Source organism: Acipenser ruthenus, chromosome 25 (assembly GCF_902713425.1).
Source record: "Acipenser ruthenus chromosome 25, fAciRut3.2 maternal haplotype, whole genome shotgun sequence".
In the NCBI taxonomy this organism is placed as follows: domain Eukaryota; kingdom Metazoa; phylum Chordata; class Actinopteri; order Acipenseriformes; family Acipenseridae; genus Acipenser; species Acipenser ruthenus.
In genome coordinates, this window is record NC_081213.1 from 11,762,796 (window position 1) to 11,783,750 (window position 20,955).

The 20,955-nt window shown below is 44.1% G+C and overlaps 1 protein-coding gene across 17 annotated transcripts in view; it reads right to left on the reverse strand.

Moving 5' to 3' along the window:
• Positions 1-20,955, reverse strand: part of LOC117964035 (sarcolemmal membrane-associated protein-like) — a 100,172-nt gene that overhangs the window by 36,753 nt on the left and 42,464 nt on the right. For 8 of the 17 annotated variants that reach the window (XM_059000478.1, XM_059000479.1, XM_059000477.1 and 5 more), the window contains 7 exons: positions 19,448-19,519; positions 18,271-18,411; positions 9,108-9,245; positions 4,920-5,088; positions 4,497-4,547; positions 3,818-3,868; positions 1,805-1,867 (listed from right to left, as the gene is read on the reverse strand). In XM_059000478.1, the coding sequence (XP_058856461.1) occupies positions 1,805-1,867; positions 3,818-3,868; positions 4,497-4,547; positions 4,920-5,088; positions 9,108-9,245; positions 18,271-18,411; positions 19,448-19,519 (685 nt within the window). The remainder of the gene's footprint in view (positions 1-1,804; positions 1,868-3,817; positions 3,869-4,496; positions 4,548-4,919; positions 5,089-9,107; positions 9,246-18,270; positions 18,412-19,447; positions 19,520-20,955) is intronic. The other 9 variants (XM_059000476.1, XM_059000471.1, XM_059000482.1 and 6 more) reach the window with 4 other exon arrangements.

A 20,955-nucleotide genomic window follows, 5' to 3' on the forward strand; every position in this document is an offset into this window, starting at 1 on the left:
TCCTGTTTATTGGGAGGCAAGACTATAAAGTAATGGCTACTGTGCATGGCAGCAGCTTTTTTGTGGACAGTCTTCATGAAATCAAGTTACAATGACTGGACTGAGTCTGCATTACAGTCAGCGATGTCTAATCAGGATACTGATAAAATCGGCATTTCTGCTTAAATGCCACTTACTTATTTGGGATATTTTTACTAAAGCAGTGCCAATTGTATTACTATTCATGTGCATTATTTTTATATTTTAAAAATCTACTACATTTAGCTGCATTTTAATAATGTTAAAAAGGTTTCTAGGGCTTCCGAGTGGCGCATCCAGTAAAGGCGCTCCGCGCAGAGTGCAGGATGTGCCCTATAGTCTGGACGTCGCGAGCTACTACAGTTTAGTAGCTTACCAGGTAGTGTATTAGCTGTAGTTACAACCTATCACTATAATGGATCAAAACATTAGCTTAACTCAAATACCAGGATTCCCTAAAAGCTATAACAAACTGATCTGCAACATAACTTTTCAGTGTGTGTGCGCATGCATATATATATATATAAAATTAGTTCTTGGACAAATATCCAAATATTCAAACTAATATTTTTTTAGATGTATTCGGATACAAAAATCAGATGTTCGTATTAGCTACAAATTACAAAAATACCTTGTACTTATTTACCACCTCTCCAGAAGTTGCGCAAATGAAAAAGAGCTCCATGTGATAAGTGAGATTAATTATATATAAAAAAAACACAGAATCAACACAGCAGCTCTTGAGCCTCTACTTAAAAGTTTTAGACAGCAAAAAGTAAGCAAATCAGATTATGCAGACTGAGCACAGCAAGTTCCAGTGATGGAAGAAGACAGCATCAACATTTAAAGTAAATACTGTGTCCTTTCTAAAAATCAGAAGGGCAACCAAATTCAAAATAAACAAAAGAAAAAAAAGGAAATACATGTTTAAAACATTTAGCTTTCCTCGTCTGTCAGACTGCCTTGGTATAAAACAACACTTTCAAGTTTACTTGCGTAAGATGGTTCATGGTTTCAAGCTGCAGTGGCTTTTGTTGGCTAGCTGTCTTTGAAAACACATTTGCATCCATCAGGGGTTAAGGGGAATGGTCACTGACTTTAATAAACCATGTAAAGCCACTGCACACACTGGGGGGTTGAAGAAGTGTCTTTGCCTACTGAATGTGTTTCTGCCCAGGTATCAGGATCATAAGCAGCAGTCATCACAGCATGTACAGAATAGTTCAACAGTTTAGTCACGATGCTCTTGCACAGGACCACCAAAAACAGGATGGTGGATCCCAATAAATAGCCTTCAATATCCCAGAAATCTGAGGCCAAAGCAGGTCATCACAGTCATGAACTTGAGCCAAGGAATGCCTACATCTCATCCTAACGGGATGAGCAGTTAACATACAGACACCTCCACTATGTCCCTGCTTTTATAAAGCTGCATTGTGAGCACAAAGCAGAACACTGATCCATGCTTTGATCATGAGACAGGCACCTGGTGAGAGGTTTAAACACGGCTAGGTAAAGGCAAGTATGCAACCTTTTGCACCAAACAAGTAATAAAGAAGATTTTTAAAATACCTGTAAACTTTGTAAAATTATCATTCAAAACAGTAATGCAATCAGAGCAAATCGAAAGTGAAAGACAAGGCCTTTATTCCGAGTCACAGCTGCATACAGAATTTAAACTTGGACAGGAAGAGAATGAAGTCTCCCTATTTCCAGCTCTGTCCCATTAATTACAGTTTAATTAGAGCAGCTAGAAAAGGCAGTGTAAAGAATACTGTGTACTCACTCTGGCACTCAATGAACTGTTGGATAAAAGTGCAGTCCCCTCCACTCTTTAAAAGAAAGTGGTCTAATAAAGAAAAAAAAACCTTTTTTTAAATGTTACAATTATAGTTTGTTTATATATTTCACAGAATACAACATGAAACCAGTTTAAAAATTCGACACACTGTGTAGGCTAGACTTGGACACAGACAGATGACAACATACTGCCTGGCTCGTGAAAGTTTTGCTATTAAAAAAAAAAAAAAAGGAAAATTAAAGCTATTAATATATGTAGTCCACTGTGACAGTGACTGGTTTTGAGATAGTATGGCAAAGGTCTTTAACCAAAAACCTGACTTGAAAATTCAATGTGCAATTGCTGATGTGCTGATATATACTGTGACAAACAGTGCATTCCAATCAGGCTAACAGTACCTCTGATCTCAGACAGCCCTTTTGTAATTCAGCATTGTCTACACAATACCACCACAGCGCTGCATCAGACAGTTACCCTAAGTTTAAATAGCCATAGATCTATGCAGTATATTATTTTCAAGCTTTAGCCCTCAAAATGAAGAGTTACTACCTCCTGCCAGCAGTATACCATTGGCTGGTTTCACAGACCCTGATCACCACTAATCTTGGACTATCAAATATTTGTTTAGCGAAACCAGTGCAAGATTAGTGCAGATCAAGGTCTGTGAAAATAAACTGATATATTTAACAGTCATTGTCAGTACATCCCTGAAAATATCTTTAGCTGCTAAATAGCTTTGCAGATTATTAAATTGACACAAACTAGTTTAATTAGCACCAAGTGGCCACCAACACCTATTTAGGTATATCATCTAAACTGCTGGAATAATTATTCGTGACTCCAAGCCTTGTGCTAATAGTTTTATTTTTATTTTGTATTATTACTATTTTTTGTAGATTCAATATTGGCCAAATTGTTGTTTTCATTAAAAGGTAGGTACTTTACTGGAATCTTGTGTATAGATCCATGGATATTTTACGTAACTGTCTGAATAAGGAGTCTTGTTTGCTGTTCCCATACTGTAGTAACAGCACAATGCACTCCACTGAATCCATTCAGTTTACACACTGCTGCCAGTGATAGTTTCGTAAGCATCTTCAAACAAACCCTTCACTGTGCTCACACATTGGTGTGCAGGATCTGTCTAACAAACAAGACACGAAGCCAAGCTGACAACAGCTAATGCTTTCATCAGTGAGCTCTCTACACAGTGGTGGCCACAAATACTACATGACATTAATGTAACAATCTAAATCTGGATGAATCATTACAAGTTCAACTTTCTAACTACAACTAGCAATGATTGATTTTAAATATTACAAACATGCATTGATCATGATGCAATATATTAAACTGCATGAATCAAGAAGATCAATTCCACACTGTACAAAATCATGTGTCCGTGTTTGTCTCAAATTCAGTAACTTCACACTGGGTATCATCTTCACTGTTCAATCATATATAGATCATAACACTGGTTTAATTTGACAACAAGCATTTTAAGAAACGAGTCCAATATTAATTGGCCAACACTGTATTCACTGCCACTGTGAACTGTTAACTACACACCCTGCATGTGATCTTCCCCTTACAACTGTTACTGCTGTACTGTGTTGGAACAGAGTGGTTCTGAACTCACTTGGGGACTAAACAGCAACAGCTGGAGAAAGGTATTATCTACAGAGGGAGAGAGAGTGAACTGAAAAATGGATTTCTCAATATTCTGTTTACTGCAGCTTCCATTTGATTCAAATGCAGCATCATCACTGCAAGGATCTTGTGGTATTCTTGATCCCAGTGATAAACTCTTAGAGCTCTGAGACCAATACATTTTCCACCCCATTGCCATTTAGTCCCAAAGCCATTCACCCAGCATTGTAGAAATGATAAGGGGGCAAACACATTAACAGTATTGCAGTAACACCGCTTCACGGTAAAGACCACAGACTGGAGACGATATTTGGTGACACAATGCAGTTTGTTTTATCGATACACTACCTTTGACTGAACTCCCATTCATTGTAGGCAAGATGTCCTCAACCTGGATTCCTATTATTGTCAAGAGATATTTTAGGCAAAACTAGAACGAGAACTACCGATCCACTTAAATACAGCTATAGTATCTAGACATTTATACACTAAAAGCACAGTAGAATTGCTAAACCTTTCTGCTTGAGAAGCCAGGATTCATCATTTTTAGTTATGTTACATTGCAAAGCTAGATCTTGGTCATGTAGTGTCCAAGGATTTCAATCTGTGACTGTCACTTTATACAGCATTGATCAAACCTCCACAGAGATGAGGAGCTGATCCACTGTTAATTCTGGATGCCTTTGGCATACACAGACAATGCTTAATGATGGAAGTGAGGTACACACAGTTGTTTTTGTCCCCTTTAAAAATACTATGAAAGAAATGATAATTTTACAAAGATACTTTAATTCCTCTCATTCAGCATATTTAAGGAAAAACGATTTAACGATTTCATGTTCTGTGTAATGAAGTGTTTGTGTAAATAAAAAAGTCCTAGCTACTACAGGAGTGTGGCTCAAACAAACAAAATGCATGAAAACATGCAACACAGAAATAAACTGACATGGCAGTTTGGCAAGTTAGTACATTTAACAGCGTTAGCACAAAAGGCAGCACTTCTGCAGTCTCCATACCCTGCCCTTACCTAAACTGTTGTGTTCCTTAATATTTTTCTCTTGAAGTTGTTCTAACCGTACTGAAAAAACAAAAACAAAAACAAAAAGACCAACTTTAAAAAAAAAATATTAAAAAAAATAAAACAGGACGGGGCCTCCCACATGTGGCTGTTTAATCCATTTCAGGACAGGAGCGTGTCCTTAATTATTCAACTAATGCTAGAATAAACCCTTCATGAATAAAAGGAACCAGTTGAAACACACACCCAGGTGCTAAAGTACTTCATCATTTCATTATTCCCAACACATGTTCAGTGGCCAGAAAGGTCTGCTGCTTGTATAAATGAAATCTAAGAAAACACACATTTACATACTACTGTCATTGTCTTGGATACCCAGTCAGCACATTTCTGTTCATAACTATTTCTACACAGAGAGATTTCAGTTGTTACCTTGTAAAGCAGCGAGACGTTCGTTGGTGAAGTCATTGTCTGCCTGCAAGGCCTCTATGCGTGCCTGCAGTGTCTGCTCCTTCTCCTCCATCTCTTCAATCCTGTGCTGCTGCTCCTTCTTCTCAGACAGGCTTTTCTGCTGGGTCTCCTCCTGCCTGCCCTCTGCCTGCTGCTCAACACAAGAAGACACAGTCTGAGCCCAGGCAGACACACAGAGTCTCAGACCAGACCAGGCAGACACACAGAGACCAGACCAGACACGACACACAGAGTCTGAGACCAGACACGACACACAGAGTCTGAGACCAGACCAGACACGACACACAGAGTCTGAGACCAGACCAGACACGACACACAGAGTCTGAGACCAGACCAGACACGACACACAGAATCTGAGACCAGACCAGACCAGACCAGACCCAGAGAGTCTGAGACCAGACCAGACCAGACACACAGAGTCTGAGACCAGACCAGACCAGACACACAGAGTCTGCGACCAGACCAGACCAGACCAGACCAGACACACAGAGTCTGCGACCAGACCAGACACAAAGAGTCTGAGACCAGACCAGACCAGACAAAGAGTCTGAGACCAGACCAGACCAGACACACAGACACACAGAGTCTGAGACCAGACCAGACCAGACCAGGCAGACACACAGAATCTCAGACCAGACCAGGCAGACACACAGAATCTCAGACCAGACCAGACCAGACCAGACCAGACCAGGCAGACACACAGAATCTCAGACCAGACCAGACCAGACCAGGCAGACACACAGAGTCTGAGACCAGACCAGACCAGACCAGACCAGACACACACACAGTCTGAGACCAGACCAGACCAGACCAGACACACAGAGTCTGAGACCAGACCAGGCAGACACACAGAGTCTGAAACCAGACCAAACCAGACCAGACCAGGCAGACACACAAGAGTCTGAGACCAGACCAGACACACAGAGTCTGAGACCAGACCAGACCAGACCAACACACAGTCTGAGACCAGACTAGGCAGACAGAGAGACTGAGACCCCAACCCCTAGACCAGAGAGAAAACACATACAACACATCCACCCAGACCAGAGTGAACACATACAACACCACACCCACCCAGACCAGAGTGAACACATACAACACCACACCCAGACCAGAGTGAACACATACAACACCACACACAGACCAGAGTGAACACATACAACACACACACAGACCAGAGTGAACACATACAACACACACACAGACCAGAGTGAACACATACAACACACACCCAGACCAGAGTGAACACATACAACACACACCCAGACCAGAGTGAACACATACAACACCCACACAGACCAGAGTGAACACATACCACACCCACACAGACCAGAGTGAACACATACAACACCACACCCACACAGACCAGAGTGAACACATACAACACACACACAGACCAGAGTGAACACATACAACACACACACAGACCAGAGTGAACACATACAACACACACACAGACCAGAGTGAACACATACAACACACACACAGACCAGAGTGAACACATACAACACACACACAGACCAGAGTGAACACATACAACACACACACAGACCAGAGTGAACACGTACACACACAGACCAGAGTGAACACATACAACACCACACACAGACCAGAGTGAACACATACAACACACACACAGACCAGAGTGAACACATACAACACCACACCCACCCAGACCAGAGTGAACACATACAACACCACACACAGACCAGAGTGAACACATACAACACACACACAGACCAGAGTGAACACATACAACACACACCCAGACCAGAGTGAACACATACAACACACACACAGACCAGAGTGAACACATACAACACACACACAGACCAGAGTGAACACATACAACACACACACAGACCAGAGTGAACACGTACAACACCACACACAGACCAGAGTGAACACATACAACACACACACAGACCAGAGTGAACACGTACAACACCACACCCACACAGACCAGAGTGAACACATACAACACACACACAGACCAGAGTGAACACGTACAACACCACACACAGACCAGAGTGAACACATACAACACCACACACAGACCAGAGTGAACACATACAACACACACACAGACCAGAGTGAACACATACAACACACACACAGACCAGAGTGAACACATACAACACCACACCCACACAGACCAGAGTGAACACATACAACACACACACAGACCAGAGTGAACACGTACAACACCACACACAGACCAGAGTGAACACATACAACACCACACACAGACCAGAGTGAACACATACAACACCACACACAGACCAGAGTGAACACATACAACACCACACACAGACCAGAGTGAACACATACAACACCACACACAGACCAGAGTGAACACATACAGTACAACACAGACCAGAGTGAACACATACAACACACACACAGACCAGAGTGAACACATACAACACCCACACAGACCAGAGTGAACACATACAACACCACACCCACACAGACCAGAGTGAACACATACAACACACACACAGACCAGAGTGAACACGTACAACACCACACCCAGACCAGAGTGAACACATACACCACACACAGACCAGAGTGAACACATACAACACCACACACAGACCAGAGTGAACACATACAACACCACACACAGACCAGAGTGAACACATACAGTACAACACAGACCAGAGTGAACACATACAACACACACACAGACCAGAGTGAACACATACAGTACAACACAGACCAGAGTGAACACATACAACACACACACAGACCAGAGTGAACACATACAACACACACACAGACCAGAGTGAACACATACAACACACACACAGACCAGAGTGAACACATACAACACCACACACAGACCAGTGAACACATACAGTACAACACAGACCAGAGTGAACACATACAACACACACACAGACCAGAGTGAACACATACAACACACACACAGACCAGAGTGAACACATACAACACCACACCCACACAGACCAGAGTGAACACATACAACACACACACAGACCAGAGTGAACACGTACAACACCACACACAGACCAGAGTGAACACATACAACACCACACACAGACCAGAGTGAACACATACAACACCACACACAGACCAGAGTGAACACATACAACACCACACACAGACCAGAGTGAACACATACAGTACAACACAGACCAGAGTGAACACATACAACACACACAGACCAGAGTGAACACATACAGTACAACACAGACCAGAGTGAACACATACAACACACACACAGACCAGAGTGAACACATACAACACACACACAGACCAGAGTGAACACATACAACACCACACCCACACAGACCAGAGTGAACACATACAACACACACACAGACCAGAGTGAACACGTACAACACCACACCCAGACCAGAGTGAACACATACAACACCACACACAGACCAGAGTGAACACATACAACACCACACACAGACCAGAGTGAACACATACAACACCACACACAGACCAGAGTGAACACATACAGTACAACACAGACCAGAGTGAACACATACAACACACACACAGACCAGAGTGAACACATACAGTACAACACAGACCAGAGTGAACACATACAACACACACACAGACCAGAGTGAACACATACAACACACACACAGACCAGAGTGAACACATACAACACCACACACAGACCAGAGTGAACACATACAGTACAACACAGACCAGAGTGAACACATACAACACACACACAGACCAGAGTGAACACATACAACACACACACAGACCAGAGTGAACACATACAACACACACACAGACCAGAGTGAACACATACAACACCACACACAGACCAGAGTGAACACATACAACACCACACACAGACCAGAGTGAACACATACAACACACACACAGACCAGAGTGAACACATACAACACACACACAGACCAGAGTGAACACGTACACACACAGACCAGAGTGAACACATACAGTACAACACAGACCCAGACCACAGTGAACATATAACACATGCACACAAACTACTGTACCTTCTTGACATGAAACTACAGCTTGAGAACACACAGGCAGTTTCAACCCCATCAGTGAGATTGAGGGTGAAAGCACACTTTCTCTGTCATTCACTGGGAACCAAGATTTGAATTAAAAAGGCCGAGCTAACTGTACCTTTAACTTGTCAGCAAGGTCTTTGATTTCATTGACTGCTCCGTTGTACTTATTGGCCAGCTCGCTCAGCTCTTCCTGCGTCCGCTCGTTCATTTCCTTTAGATGAGTACATTCATCCTCAGTGTTGCTCAGACTTCGCTGGAAGACACAAGACGTTGCTGATTAGAAATTTCATCTTCTTCAACAGGACATTCTCATTAACTAGAGAATTACACTAAAATAACATACTGCCTCCAATTAGTTACACCTGACCTTACCTAACTTAATAGCACTGTTACATGAACACAAGTTTAGAATGACAGTTTAGTCGAAGTGGACTTGGGGTGCAATTCAACATGTTCACTATATACGAGTGGTCTGTATCATTTTGTATCTTTTTACTGGACAACACTGGTAATGAAATGTAATTCATACAATAACAGAATAGAGCTGTGTACCATCATATTTAGACTAGAACTGTCTACACCTAACTAGCTTAGCTATATTAGGTCAGAGGTCAAGCACTCCAACACATTTAGCAATATGAAGTCCTGATCTCAAATTGTTGGCTCAGACCATAGTAACATTTACAGCTGCAAAATCAAAATGGGCCAGAAGATATTTCTTGATTATCAGGAATTGTGGTAGTTCTGATGTTCAGCAGCTTTGTACAATTAGGCACAAAGGGTTCCCCACAGTTAAACTTGACCCAAAAAATCACAGAATACATGTGTACCGAGTATAAAGTACAGAGTCATCCATCAGTCGACGAAAAAAGTGACAGTGGACCTCAGCAACTTCTCGTGTTCATACGTCACGTGATTGTAAAGCATGTGCTTTCGGATGGCGGTGCAGTTATAATTCATTAACATGTACATTAGATTGTAGAACATTAATAAATAGGAGATTTTAAATGTAGTGCATGAACTTCAAAGGGTTACAAAGCACTATGTTAACAAATAGAGCACCAGACATATTTTAAAGCGGCGACTAGTCAACCTATTTGACTATTTTCAACAATTCTGATGTCAAATTGGTAGTCATTCTACCCCCCTACAAAGCCATCTTGAGGCAAGTCACAGGTCAAAGTGAAGGGTGCGGAGGACTCTCCACAGCACTGAAAACAGAAAGATCAAATCACACAGGTCAAAGTGAAGGGTGTGGAGGACTTCACAGCACTGAAAACAGAAAGATCAAATCACACAGGTCAAAGTGAAGGGTGTGGAGGACTTCACAGCACTGAAAACAGAAAGATCAAATCACACTGGTCAAAGTGAAGGGTGCGGAGGACTCTTCACAGCACTGAAAACAGAAAGATCAAATCACACAGGTCAAAGTGAAGGGTGCGGAGGACTCTTCACAGCACTGAATAGGTGGCAGGTTTACAAACACACAAAGGGGATGCTTAAAACCTTGTCAAATACATTACTTTTTATTTATTTATTTCATTTATATAGAGTGTTTTATACAAAAGTATCATACAGCACTGTACAGTACTTAGCAGAAAAAAATAACAAACCACAATACATTTGTATAGCATGTCACACATACAACTGTGTGGCAAAGTGCCCCGCCCCTGTGTGCATTTGTGTGTTCTGTGTATGTATGTATGCGTGCGTATGTTAATGTTGGTGTATAGATTGGTACACGGGATATAAACGGGTCTGTGTTTCACGTATATTTAAAAAGTGTAGATTTGTATGTAGGCACGAGGAGGGCACAAATCACTTCACGTGCTGGTTAAATGTAATATGTGAGCACGGGGTTGCACAGAATTAATTCACGTGCTGGGATTCAAGTGAATAATTAATTAGTAATTGAATCCCAGCACAACAGTATAAATAGGCACATTTTTAGTCAGTCAGGGTTAGGTGTTCGGAAGAGGAGAACGGGTGAGAGAGAGAGGATAGTTAAAATCATTAAAAGTAAACGTAAAGTGTTTGTTCTCACCGTGTTTGTTTGTCTCTCCGTGCACCGTTTGTTTAGTGTTAGTCCGTTTTGTCTGTCTTTTTATTTTGGCTACAAGTGCCGTGTCCTGTGTTTTTGTTGTTTCAAACCTTTTATTTTCTGTCTGTTTATTAAATGCTGAGCGCGATCACGCGCTCAGCCTAACCAAAATCCAAGCCTCTGTGTTTGTATTCCTTCCTGCTTCTGGTCTGACGCCACCCACTCTGGCCGTCTTTGTGACACGTGGTGTCTTCGTGGGATAGCCGCGCCTCCAAGCGTCAGACCAGGAGGGGTCTGGATTACAAAAAAAAAAAAAAAAGCAAGAGCAAGAAGAGGGATGGGGAGAAAGAGCTGCAGGAAGCAGCAGAAGCAGCGGTCACCCCAACCAGCAGTAGCCACCCCACTGCCACCGGGTTCCCCACCGTCCCGAGAAATATGGGACTGGTTGGTGCACCCCGAGGGGAAAATGGAAGGCTGGAGAGACGGCTGCCGGGACCTGGAGGACCTCCTCGGGGGCCTTGAGGACCAAGGCTGGTGCATGGCCTGTGGGGTCCAAGGACACACGGTGGCGATCTGCCCCTTCCAAGGTGAGGAGGAGGAGGAACAGCAGCCCGGGTGTTACTGCTGTGCTGAGCCTGGGCATTCCCGCACCAACTGCCCCTGGTACCCCCTCGGACAGCTACCCCAACGATGCCCCATCTGCGGAGGTGAGCACTTCGTGGCCCACTGCCCTGTCCATCAGGAGAAGGAGGAGCAGGGGTCGCCTCAGTCTCCACCACCAGCAGGGGGAGGTAGACTGCTGCTCCCACCGCCCCAACCACAACTGCAACAGCGGCCAGAGGAGCCAGAGAACCTGTTCCCCTGGTGCACCTGGTGCGGAGAGGTGGATCACCGCTGGAGGGACTGCTCCGAGGTGCCACCGAGCTGGTGCGGGCGATGTGAGGAAGGGGGACATGACTGGTCAGGATGCCCCTATGCCAGCTCGCCAGTGCCCAAGCGGAAGGAGCCTGAACGTCCTACGCCTGAGTGGGAGGAGCCCGAACGTCCTACGCCTGAGTGGGAGGAGCCCGAACGTCCTACGCCTGAGTGGGAGGAGCCCGAACGTCCTACGCCTGAGTGGGAGGAGCCCGAACGTCCTACGCCTGAGTGGGGGGAGCCCGAACGTCCACAGCCCAAGAGGGGGGAGTCGGTGCGTCCACAGCCCAAAAGGGAGGAGTCGGTGCGTCCACAGCCCAAAAGGGAGGAGTCGGTGCGTCCACAGCCCAAAAGGGAGGAGTCGGTGCGTCCACAGCCCAAAAGGGAGGAGTCGGTGCGTCCACAGCCCAAAGGGAGGCAAGTCGGGGCTTCCACAGCTCTGGGACCCAAGCCACCAGCAGAGGGAAAATGCCTGCTGGTTCAGCCCCAAGAGCCGGAAGGGGAGGGGTTACAGGCCCAACCCCCTGGACATTTTTGGGGGGGAGAGGGGCAGGAGGCTGGTGTCCCCCAGCAGCCTCTATTCATGCTGCTGAAGGCAGCACGGCGCGCACCAGCCCAGCCGCCACAGCGGAGGGAGCCAGCGCCGCCAGGAGCAGAGGAGCTGCCTCTGCCTCCGCCACCTCCACCGCTTCCTCCACTAGGAGCAGAGGAGCAGGAGCTGCCTCTGCCTCCACCACCACCAGGAGCAGAGGAGCAGGAGCTGCCACTGCCTCCACCACCGCCAGGAGCAGAGGAGCAGGAGCTGCCTCTGCCTCCACCACTTCCAGGAGCAGAGGAGCAGGAGCTGCCTCTGCCTCCACCACCGCCAGGAGCAGAGGAGCAGGAGCTGCCTCTGCCTCCACCACTTCCAGGAGCAGAGGAGCAGGAGCTGCCTCTGCCTCCACCACCTCCAGGAGCAGAGGAGCAGGAGCTGCCTCTGCCTCCACCACCTCCAGGAGCAGAGGAGCAGGAGCTGCCTCTGCCTCCACCACCTCCAGGAGCAGAGGAGCAGGAGCTGCCTCTGCCTCCACCACCGCCAGGAGCAGAGGAGCTGGAGCTGCCTCTGCCTCCGCCACCGCCCGGAGCAGAGGAGCAGGAGCTGCCTCTGCTGCCCGTACCTCCGCAGGGAGTACGGTGGCCGGAGCCCCAGAAAGGGGAGCTGCCGGCCACGAAGAAGGGGGAGGAGGTCTGGAGACCACTTTCCCCAGCAGCAGTTTCGCTGCAGGAGTTCTTGTGGCCGGAGCCCCACAGGAGGGAGCTGCTGGCTACGAAGAAGGGGGAGGTCGGGGGACCACCTGCCCCCGCAGCTTTTTCGCTGCAGGACGGGACCAACAGGCTGTCAGCCGTGCCACTACCGGCAGGGGTGCTGACAGCATTGCCAGCCAAGGGCCCACTGAAGCCTCCCTTCCCAGCCCGAGACTTTGTCCTGGACTGCTGGGTTTTTAAGGGGGGAGGTGGCCGTTGAGGCCATGTGTGCTGCGCACAAGGGGGGGTATATGTGGCAAAGTGCCCCGCCCCTGTGTGCATTTGTGTGTTCTGTGTATGTATGTATGCGTGCGTATGTTAATGTTGGTGTATAGATTGGTACACGGGATATAAACGGGTCTGTGTTTCACGTATATTTAAAAAGTGTAGATTTGTATGTAGGCACGAGGAGGGCACAAATCACTTCACGTGCTGGTTAAATGTAATATGTGAGCACGGGGTTGCACAGAATTAATTCACGTGCTGGGATTCAAGTGAATAATTAATTAGTAATTGAATCCCAGCACAACAGTATAAATAGGCACATTTTTAGTCAGTCAGGGTTAGGTGTTCGGAAGAGGAGAACGGGTGAGAGAGAGAGGATAGTTAAAATCATTAAAAGTAAACGTAAAGTGTTTGTTCTCACCGTGTTTGTTTGTCTCTCCGTGCACCGTTTGTTTAGTGTTAGTCCGTTTTGTCTGTCTTTTTATTTTGGCTACAAGTGCCGTGTCCTGTGTTTTTGTTGTTTCAAACCTTTTATTTTCTGTCTGTTTATTAAATGCTGAGCGCGATCACGCGCTCAGCCTAACCAAAATCCAAGCCTCTGTGTTTGTATTCCTTCCTGCTTCTGGTCTGACGCCACCCACTCTGGCCGTCTTTGTGACAAACTGCCACAGTCAGACCATTTAAATAACAGTATACACATAATACAAAAGCAGCCATTTTAAAGTTATATTAAAACCTACTAAGATAAGAAAGCCATTTTATAAAAGTGTGTTTTTAGTCTTGACTTGAAAACAGTAACGGTCCCAGCTTCCTTGACAAACTAAGGCAAAGCCCTACCTCCCGTGTTGCTTTTGTTGACCCTAGGAATAACCAGCAGCCCAGCATCCTGTGATCTCAGAGTGCGGTTTGGAAGATAAGGGGTCAGTAACTCCTGCAAATAACTAGGTCCTAATCCATTCAGGGCCTTGTAAGTTAACAGCAACATCTTAATCAATTCTGTACTGCACAGGGAGCCAGTGTAAAGAGGCCAAAACATAGGTAATATGTTCACTTTCCCTGGTTTTAGTCAGAATTCTAGCAGTGGTATTCTGAACCAGCTGGGATAACGCAAGTTCAGGGACACCAGAAAAAAGTGCCTTTCCTAATTGCTTATGCCTCAAAAGTATAGAAAATGGCTATTATTCCCCACAAACTTTGCTTTTGTGACCAGGACAGTGATATTTTGAAATTTACCTATTTCCAATGAGAAAACGGGCGAATGTGTGTCTTTTCGTTCACAAAGTCAGAAAGTGAAAGTGAGTAGTTTTTCGAGATTTACGATTATACTGTAAATCACTTTCACGAATCAGCCCCCAAATGTAGTCTTCCATCATGTTCTCCATTGTGCCGTAGTTCTTCACCAGAGTCTCAACCAGCTCCACATAGTTTTCTACCTTGTGATTGCCCAGGGAGCCCTGAACTACTGCGACAAAGCTGTTCCAAGCCGCTTTCTCCTTACTACTGAGCTTCTTGGGGAATTCATTGCACTCCAGGATCTTCTTTATCTGTGGTCCGACGAAGACACCGGCTTTGACCTTTGCCTCAGACAGCTTAGGGAAGAAGTCTTGAAGGTACTTGAAGGCTGCCGACTCCTTATCTAGAGCTCTGACAAATTGTTTCATAAGGCCCAATTTGATGTGCAGTGGTGGCATCAGCACCTTCCGGGGGTCCACCAGTGGCTCCCACTTGACGTTGTTCCTTCCCACAGAGAACTCGGTCCGCTGTGGCCAGTCCCGCCTGTGGTAGTGCGCCTTGGTGTCCCTGCTGTCCCAAAGGCAAAGATAGCAGGGAAACTTGGTAAAACCGCCTTGAAGACCCATCAGGAATGCCACCATTTTGAAGTCTCCTATGACCTTGATGCCATCTCAGAAAAATTATTATTATTATTACACCGTGTAACAATTTTTTTTTTTTTTTGGTTCCTGGGTAGTAAGTGTTATTTCCTAATTGCTTATGCCTCAAAAGTATAGTAAATGGCTATTCCCCACAAACTTTGCTTTTGTGACCAGGACAGTGATATTTTGAAATTTACCTATTTTCCAGAACATCCCAGATAGATTCAGTGCTGAGTAAACTTGGAGTAACTTCTAGAACTTTCTAGAACTTTCCAGTAATATAAATAGTAGTATAAATACAGGGGCCTTAAGCCCACCAGTTCAGTTTAGTTCCAGCTGCCTAAGTGGATACATATCTGCATTTTTCTGAGATGGCATCAAGGTCATAGGAGACTTCAAAATGGTGGCATTCCTGATGGGTCTCCAAGGCGGTTTTACCAAGTTTCCCTGCTATCTTTGCCTTTGGGACAGCAGGGACACCAAGGCGCACTACCACAGGTGGGACTGGCCACAGCGGACCGAGTTCTCTGTGGGGAGGAACAACGTCAAGTGGGAGCCACTGCTGGACCCCCGGAAGGTGCTGATGCCACCACTGCACATCAAATTGGGCCTTATGAAACAATTTGTCAGAGCTCTAGATAAGGAGTCGGCAGCCTTCAAGTACCTTCAAGACTTCTTCCCTAAGCTGTCTGAGGCAAAGGTCAAAGCCGGTGTCTTCGTCAGACCACAGATAAAGAAGATCCTGGAGTGCAATTAATTCCCCAAGAAGCTCACTAGTAAGGAGAAAGCGGCTTGGAACAGCTTTGTCGCAGTGGTTCGGGGCTTCCTGGGCAATCACAAGGCCGAAAACTATGTGGAGCTGGTTGAGACTCTGGTGAAGAACTACGACACAATGGGCTGTAGGATGTCCCTCAAAGTCCATATCCTTGATGCTCATCTTGATAAATTCAAGGAGAACATGGGAGCGTACTCGGAGGAGCAAGGCGAGCGCTTCCACCAGGATATACTGGACTTTGAACGCCGCTACCAAGGACAGTATAACGAGAACACGATGGGAGACTACATTTGGGGGCTGATTTGTGAAAGTGATTTACAGTATAATCGTAAATCTCGAAAAACTACTCACTTCTAAATCTTTTGTAGTCATTTTTGTATTAATTTAGTATAAATACATGTTAATTTGGATTCATATGTTGTTTTTTTCTGACTTTATGTGAACGAAAAGACACAAATTCGCCCGTTTTCTCATTGGAAATAGGTAAATTTCAAAATATCACTGTCCTGGTCACAAAAGCAAAGTTTGTGGGGAATAATAGCCATTTTCTATACTTTTGAGGCATAAGCAATTAGGAAATAACACTTACTACCCAGGAACAAAAATTGTGTTACATAGTGTTATTATTTATTTCTTAGCAGACGCCCTTATCCAGGGCGACTTACAATCGTAAGCAAATACATTTCAAGTGTTACAATACAAGTAATACAATAAGAGCAAGAAATACAATAACTTTTGTTCAAGTGTGAAAATGCAGATATGTATCCACTTAGGCAGCTGGAACTAAACTGAACTGGTGGGCTTAAGGCCCCTGTATTTATACTACTATTTATATTACTGGAAAGTTCTAGAAGTTACTCCAAGTTTAGTCAGCACTGAATCTATCTGGAATGTTCTGGAAAACAGGTAAATTTCAAAATATCACTGTCCTGGTCACAAAAGCAAAGTTTGTGGGGAATAATAGCCATTTTCTATACTTTTGAGGCATAAGCAATTAGGAAATAACACTTACTACCCAGGAACCAAAAAAAAAAAAAAATTTGTTACACGGTGTAATCCATTCTAGATGAAACAAAGGCATGCATTAGTCTCTCGGCACCAGATACAGAAATAATTGGTCTAAGTTTGGCTTGTTTCTCAAATGATAAAAATATACTTTAGTAAGTTCCCTAATATGAGTCTCAAATGATAGATCAGGATCAAAGATGACCCCCAAACTCTTAATTTCTAGTTTTAGTTTTGATAAGAGACTGTAACCCCTTTTTTCCCCCCATTTCCTTTTAGTTGGTTCTGTGAGCCCACGAGCATAACCTCTGTGACATCAATGCTTGATATCTGTAAGGCAAGTAGCTAACACCCAGGCAGAAGAAATTCCTGGCTTTAGGGACAAATATAGCTGGGTATCATCAGCATAGTAATGGAAGTTCACTCCATGTATGCGGATAGTGTCACCTAACCACCTGCTGTGTTTGTTATATCTGTTTCAGTGAGAGAATCCTTTGACACGCTTTTAAAGCTGTTTATAACATTTTTTTTTATTATTAATTGTTATTACAAGTCTCCCAGGTCTGCAACCTTACTTCTACACTTGATAATTAGCTACAATTCAGCTAATCTCCGAGAGCTTGTTTCATTGTATATTTCAGTGGCTAACTCTAAACAAATTGAGAGTTAATTTCTCTCACACTCTGCTTTGTTAGAGTTGGTCATACAAAGAGTGTAAGAGAAACTCCACTTGATTACAGGTAGCCACCGAATGCAAACATATTACAAGGCATTTATTCAAAATCAAAAACAGACAAAAAGCTTAAAGTATTTCATCTGTTTCCATAGAAGCTGTTGTGGTTAAATGCTGAAAATGCTTTGTCACTGACTACACTGCACCGAAAATAGAAGTGTAGCAGCTGCTAATAGGCTCCAATGGGGACGTGACTTTTAATAGAGCAAGCTTCACACATGTGGCAGTCAGGCTCAGAAGAGGGCAGCGCTTTGTACAGCACGGTCCTCGAGGGATTCCTCACAGAGGGCAGCGCTTTGTACAGCACGGTCCTCGAGGGATTCCTCACAGAGGGCAGCGCTTTGTACAGCACGGTCCTCGAGGGATATCTCAGTGTTTGGTTGCTAATTTGCTGTAAACGTTTCACAAACACGCTGTGTTTCTCACCTCCACTTCGGAGAGCTTGCGGACCACCTCGATTTTCTCCTGAAGAACCCGCCTCAGGGACTCTTTGGCTGTTGTCTCGTAGTTGTGTTTGTCTTCTTGCAATGCTTTCAACTCCTTTCGAATGCCATCTTCAGTTTGGTTCTGTAAATACAGCAGTCAAAATCAATAAATACAATAACTAGGGACACAGGTTAGAGTCCTGCATTGGGTGACCAGCAAAAGCAGGTCGGGTTCCGGTCGAAACGTGAACTTTCGAGCACGGGTAAAAAAAAACAAACACATTTTTGGGTTTGAATTTGAATCGCCAAAAACGTTTTCTCTCCTTTCAGCGTACTCGTCTGTAACCCTTTCCCAAATCACGTATTACAATGTAAATGTACCAGTATTTCCTGCACTAAAGCAGGAGGCGATTAGGGTGGAGTCAGCTGACTAAGCAGTGTTGTTCTCGCTTGTTACATCGCAAGATCTTTTTATCACGTCTGCTTGGTGATATTAAAAATGTTTGTGAACGAGGTGACACAAAAGATAGCGCAGGGTTTATATCATGTAGCTCGAGAGGTAAATCAGAAGTGTGGAATTATTTTGGAATCATAGTTAATGAAAACAAACATGTGACTGGATCCGCTGCTTGTCATTATGTTTTTATGAACGACAGCCACAAAACTGCGAAAGCACAGGTTTAGTTCCCTTTCAACTGGTGGCATGAAAGGAACAGACAGGTATTTTATAGTAAAGTAAGTAGAGTTAATTAATATGTTACAATGTTAAAATATATGCAGACCACTAAAGAAAGCTGCCACGCTGTATAGCCTATTGTATAAACTCAATCTGTGGAGAATGGTAGAGATATCTGTGTGTGAATGTGAGAGCGTGAGGAGTCAGTTGACAAACACTTGCGGGTTTGGGTCGGGTTGCAGGTCTTATTAAAGCGGGTCGGGTCGCAAGTAAGAAGACGGTGTTGCAGCGGGTTCGGCTCATGTCATGTAGTAGCGGGTCCCGATCGGAAGCAGGTCATAGAAATTGGACCTGCACAGGATTCTAACACAGGTAGACAAACTAGACAGAACAATTGCTGGCCTATTTTAGTTTGTTTTTAACAGAAGTCATGTGCCAGACATTCAAATATATAAATAGATGTATATCTGCGTATTGCAAGAAACAACAATCAAACACCTACTTTTGAATAAGCTTGCAACTGGTTTCCCATGACTTCTAACCTTGAAAGCAGCCTATCTTCATCTATTAAAGCCTGTTAGGAAAAAGAAAAAGATTTTATCAACACGACAGGTCCCTAACACACTTAACCCTTTGCAGTCCATTTATTAACTGCGTGTCAGGCACGCAAGGTCTAATTAATTTTCACACGCGCAGTTAATTTTATACGCGCTGTTTAAAAGTATTTTTTTTCACAGTCAAACGGGTTTAAATGGCCCTGCATATCAACAAAGCACTCACTAGGCATCTCCAGCACCGCCCCACCCTTTCGTTTGCTATAGCGTTCACCTATGTAAGAAATAAATAATAATAATAATAATAATAATAATAATAATAATAATAATAATAGTCGTACATACAGATCGATCATCTCCGGATCACTCGTTTTATCACCAAACTCCTCAATAATGCGATCCAAGTCATTATTTTATTACTATAACATCTGAAAAAAGCTCTGCAAATGTCCATGATAGTCTCTGTGCGCTGACGCACAGAGACTATCATGGACATTTGCAGCTTGTTTACTATGAACACCCAGTTATCTGATACCTGATACCATGTATGACTATTCATGAGATACGCCTTTTTTTTTTTTTTTCCCCCCCCGACTTGTCTCAGCTCCTGTCGCTCCCACTCGGCAATTGAATGGTTTTCTCGGCTTTTTCCGGAGAAAAAACGACTAAACACCCGTTTATTGCGTTGCTATAATGATCTGTGAGGAATAATTGCAATGTCGGACCCAGTCCGACAATGGACCGCAAAGGGTTAAGGGACAAATCAAACTTAATAAAGACGTGAAAATATTTAACCCTCCGTCAAATGACAGTAAACTACTGAAGTTAATAAACCCACAACTGCATTCACGTGGCGAGGTTTAAGAGACACACTGCTTTAGTTCAATTGTATTTCTACACAAGTTACAACACACAATACTGTGCATGTGTCTGCTTTTCCATAACCTGGATCTAATTGAGGTTTTACACTGGATTTCTTCCTCTGGGATCTTTATGCGCGCTGCAAGTGTGGGAACAAAGCTATGGAGCCAAACATATGTATGTATATCGCTGACCTACACACTAACTTGGTCTTTTCAGTAGGTGTTGTTTCATCAAATCTCACTTTCCCTTTACCTCTTTCTCTTATATTCCTGCTTCCTCAGCAGTTAATGAAAGAAAGGCAGAAGATTTGAACTATAGTGCTTAAAAAAAATGATTTGTAAATGACTCAAATGCAATAAATCCTGCCAGTACAGAGTGAATCCTAACTGTCAGCAGCCATGGACTCGGTTGAGGATGCTTTGTGACGGGCACCATGAATACAGCTGTGGGTCATACGCAGGCATCTCAAACATATTGCCGTCTGACTGGCTGCCACTACGCTGTGTGAACCTGGAATTGGTAAAACATTGAAGCTGAAGCTGTAAACGTAGAGTATTTTACTAAAGGTTTAATAAAAATATCCTTCTTAAAA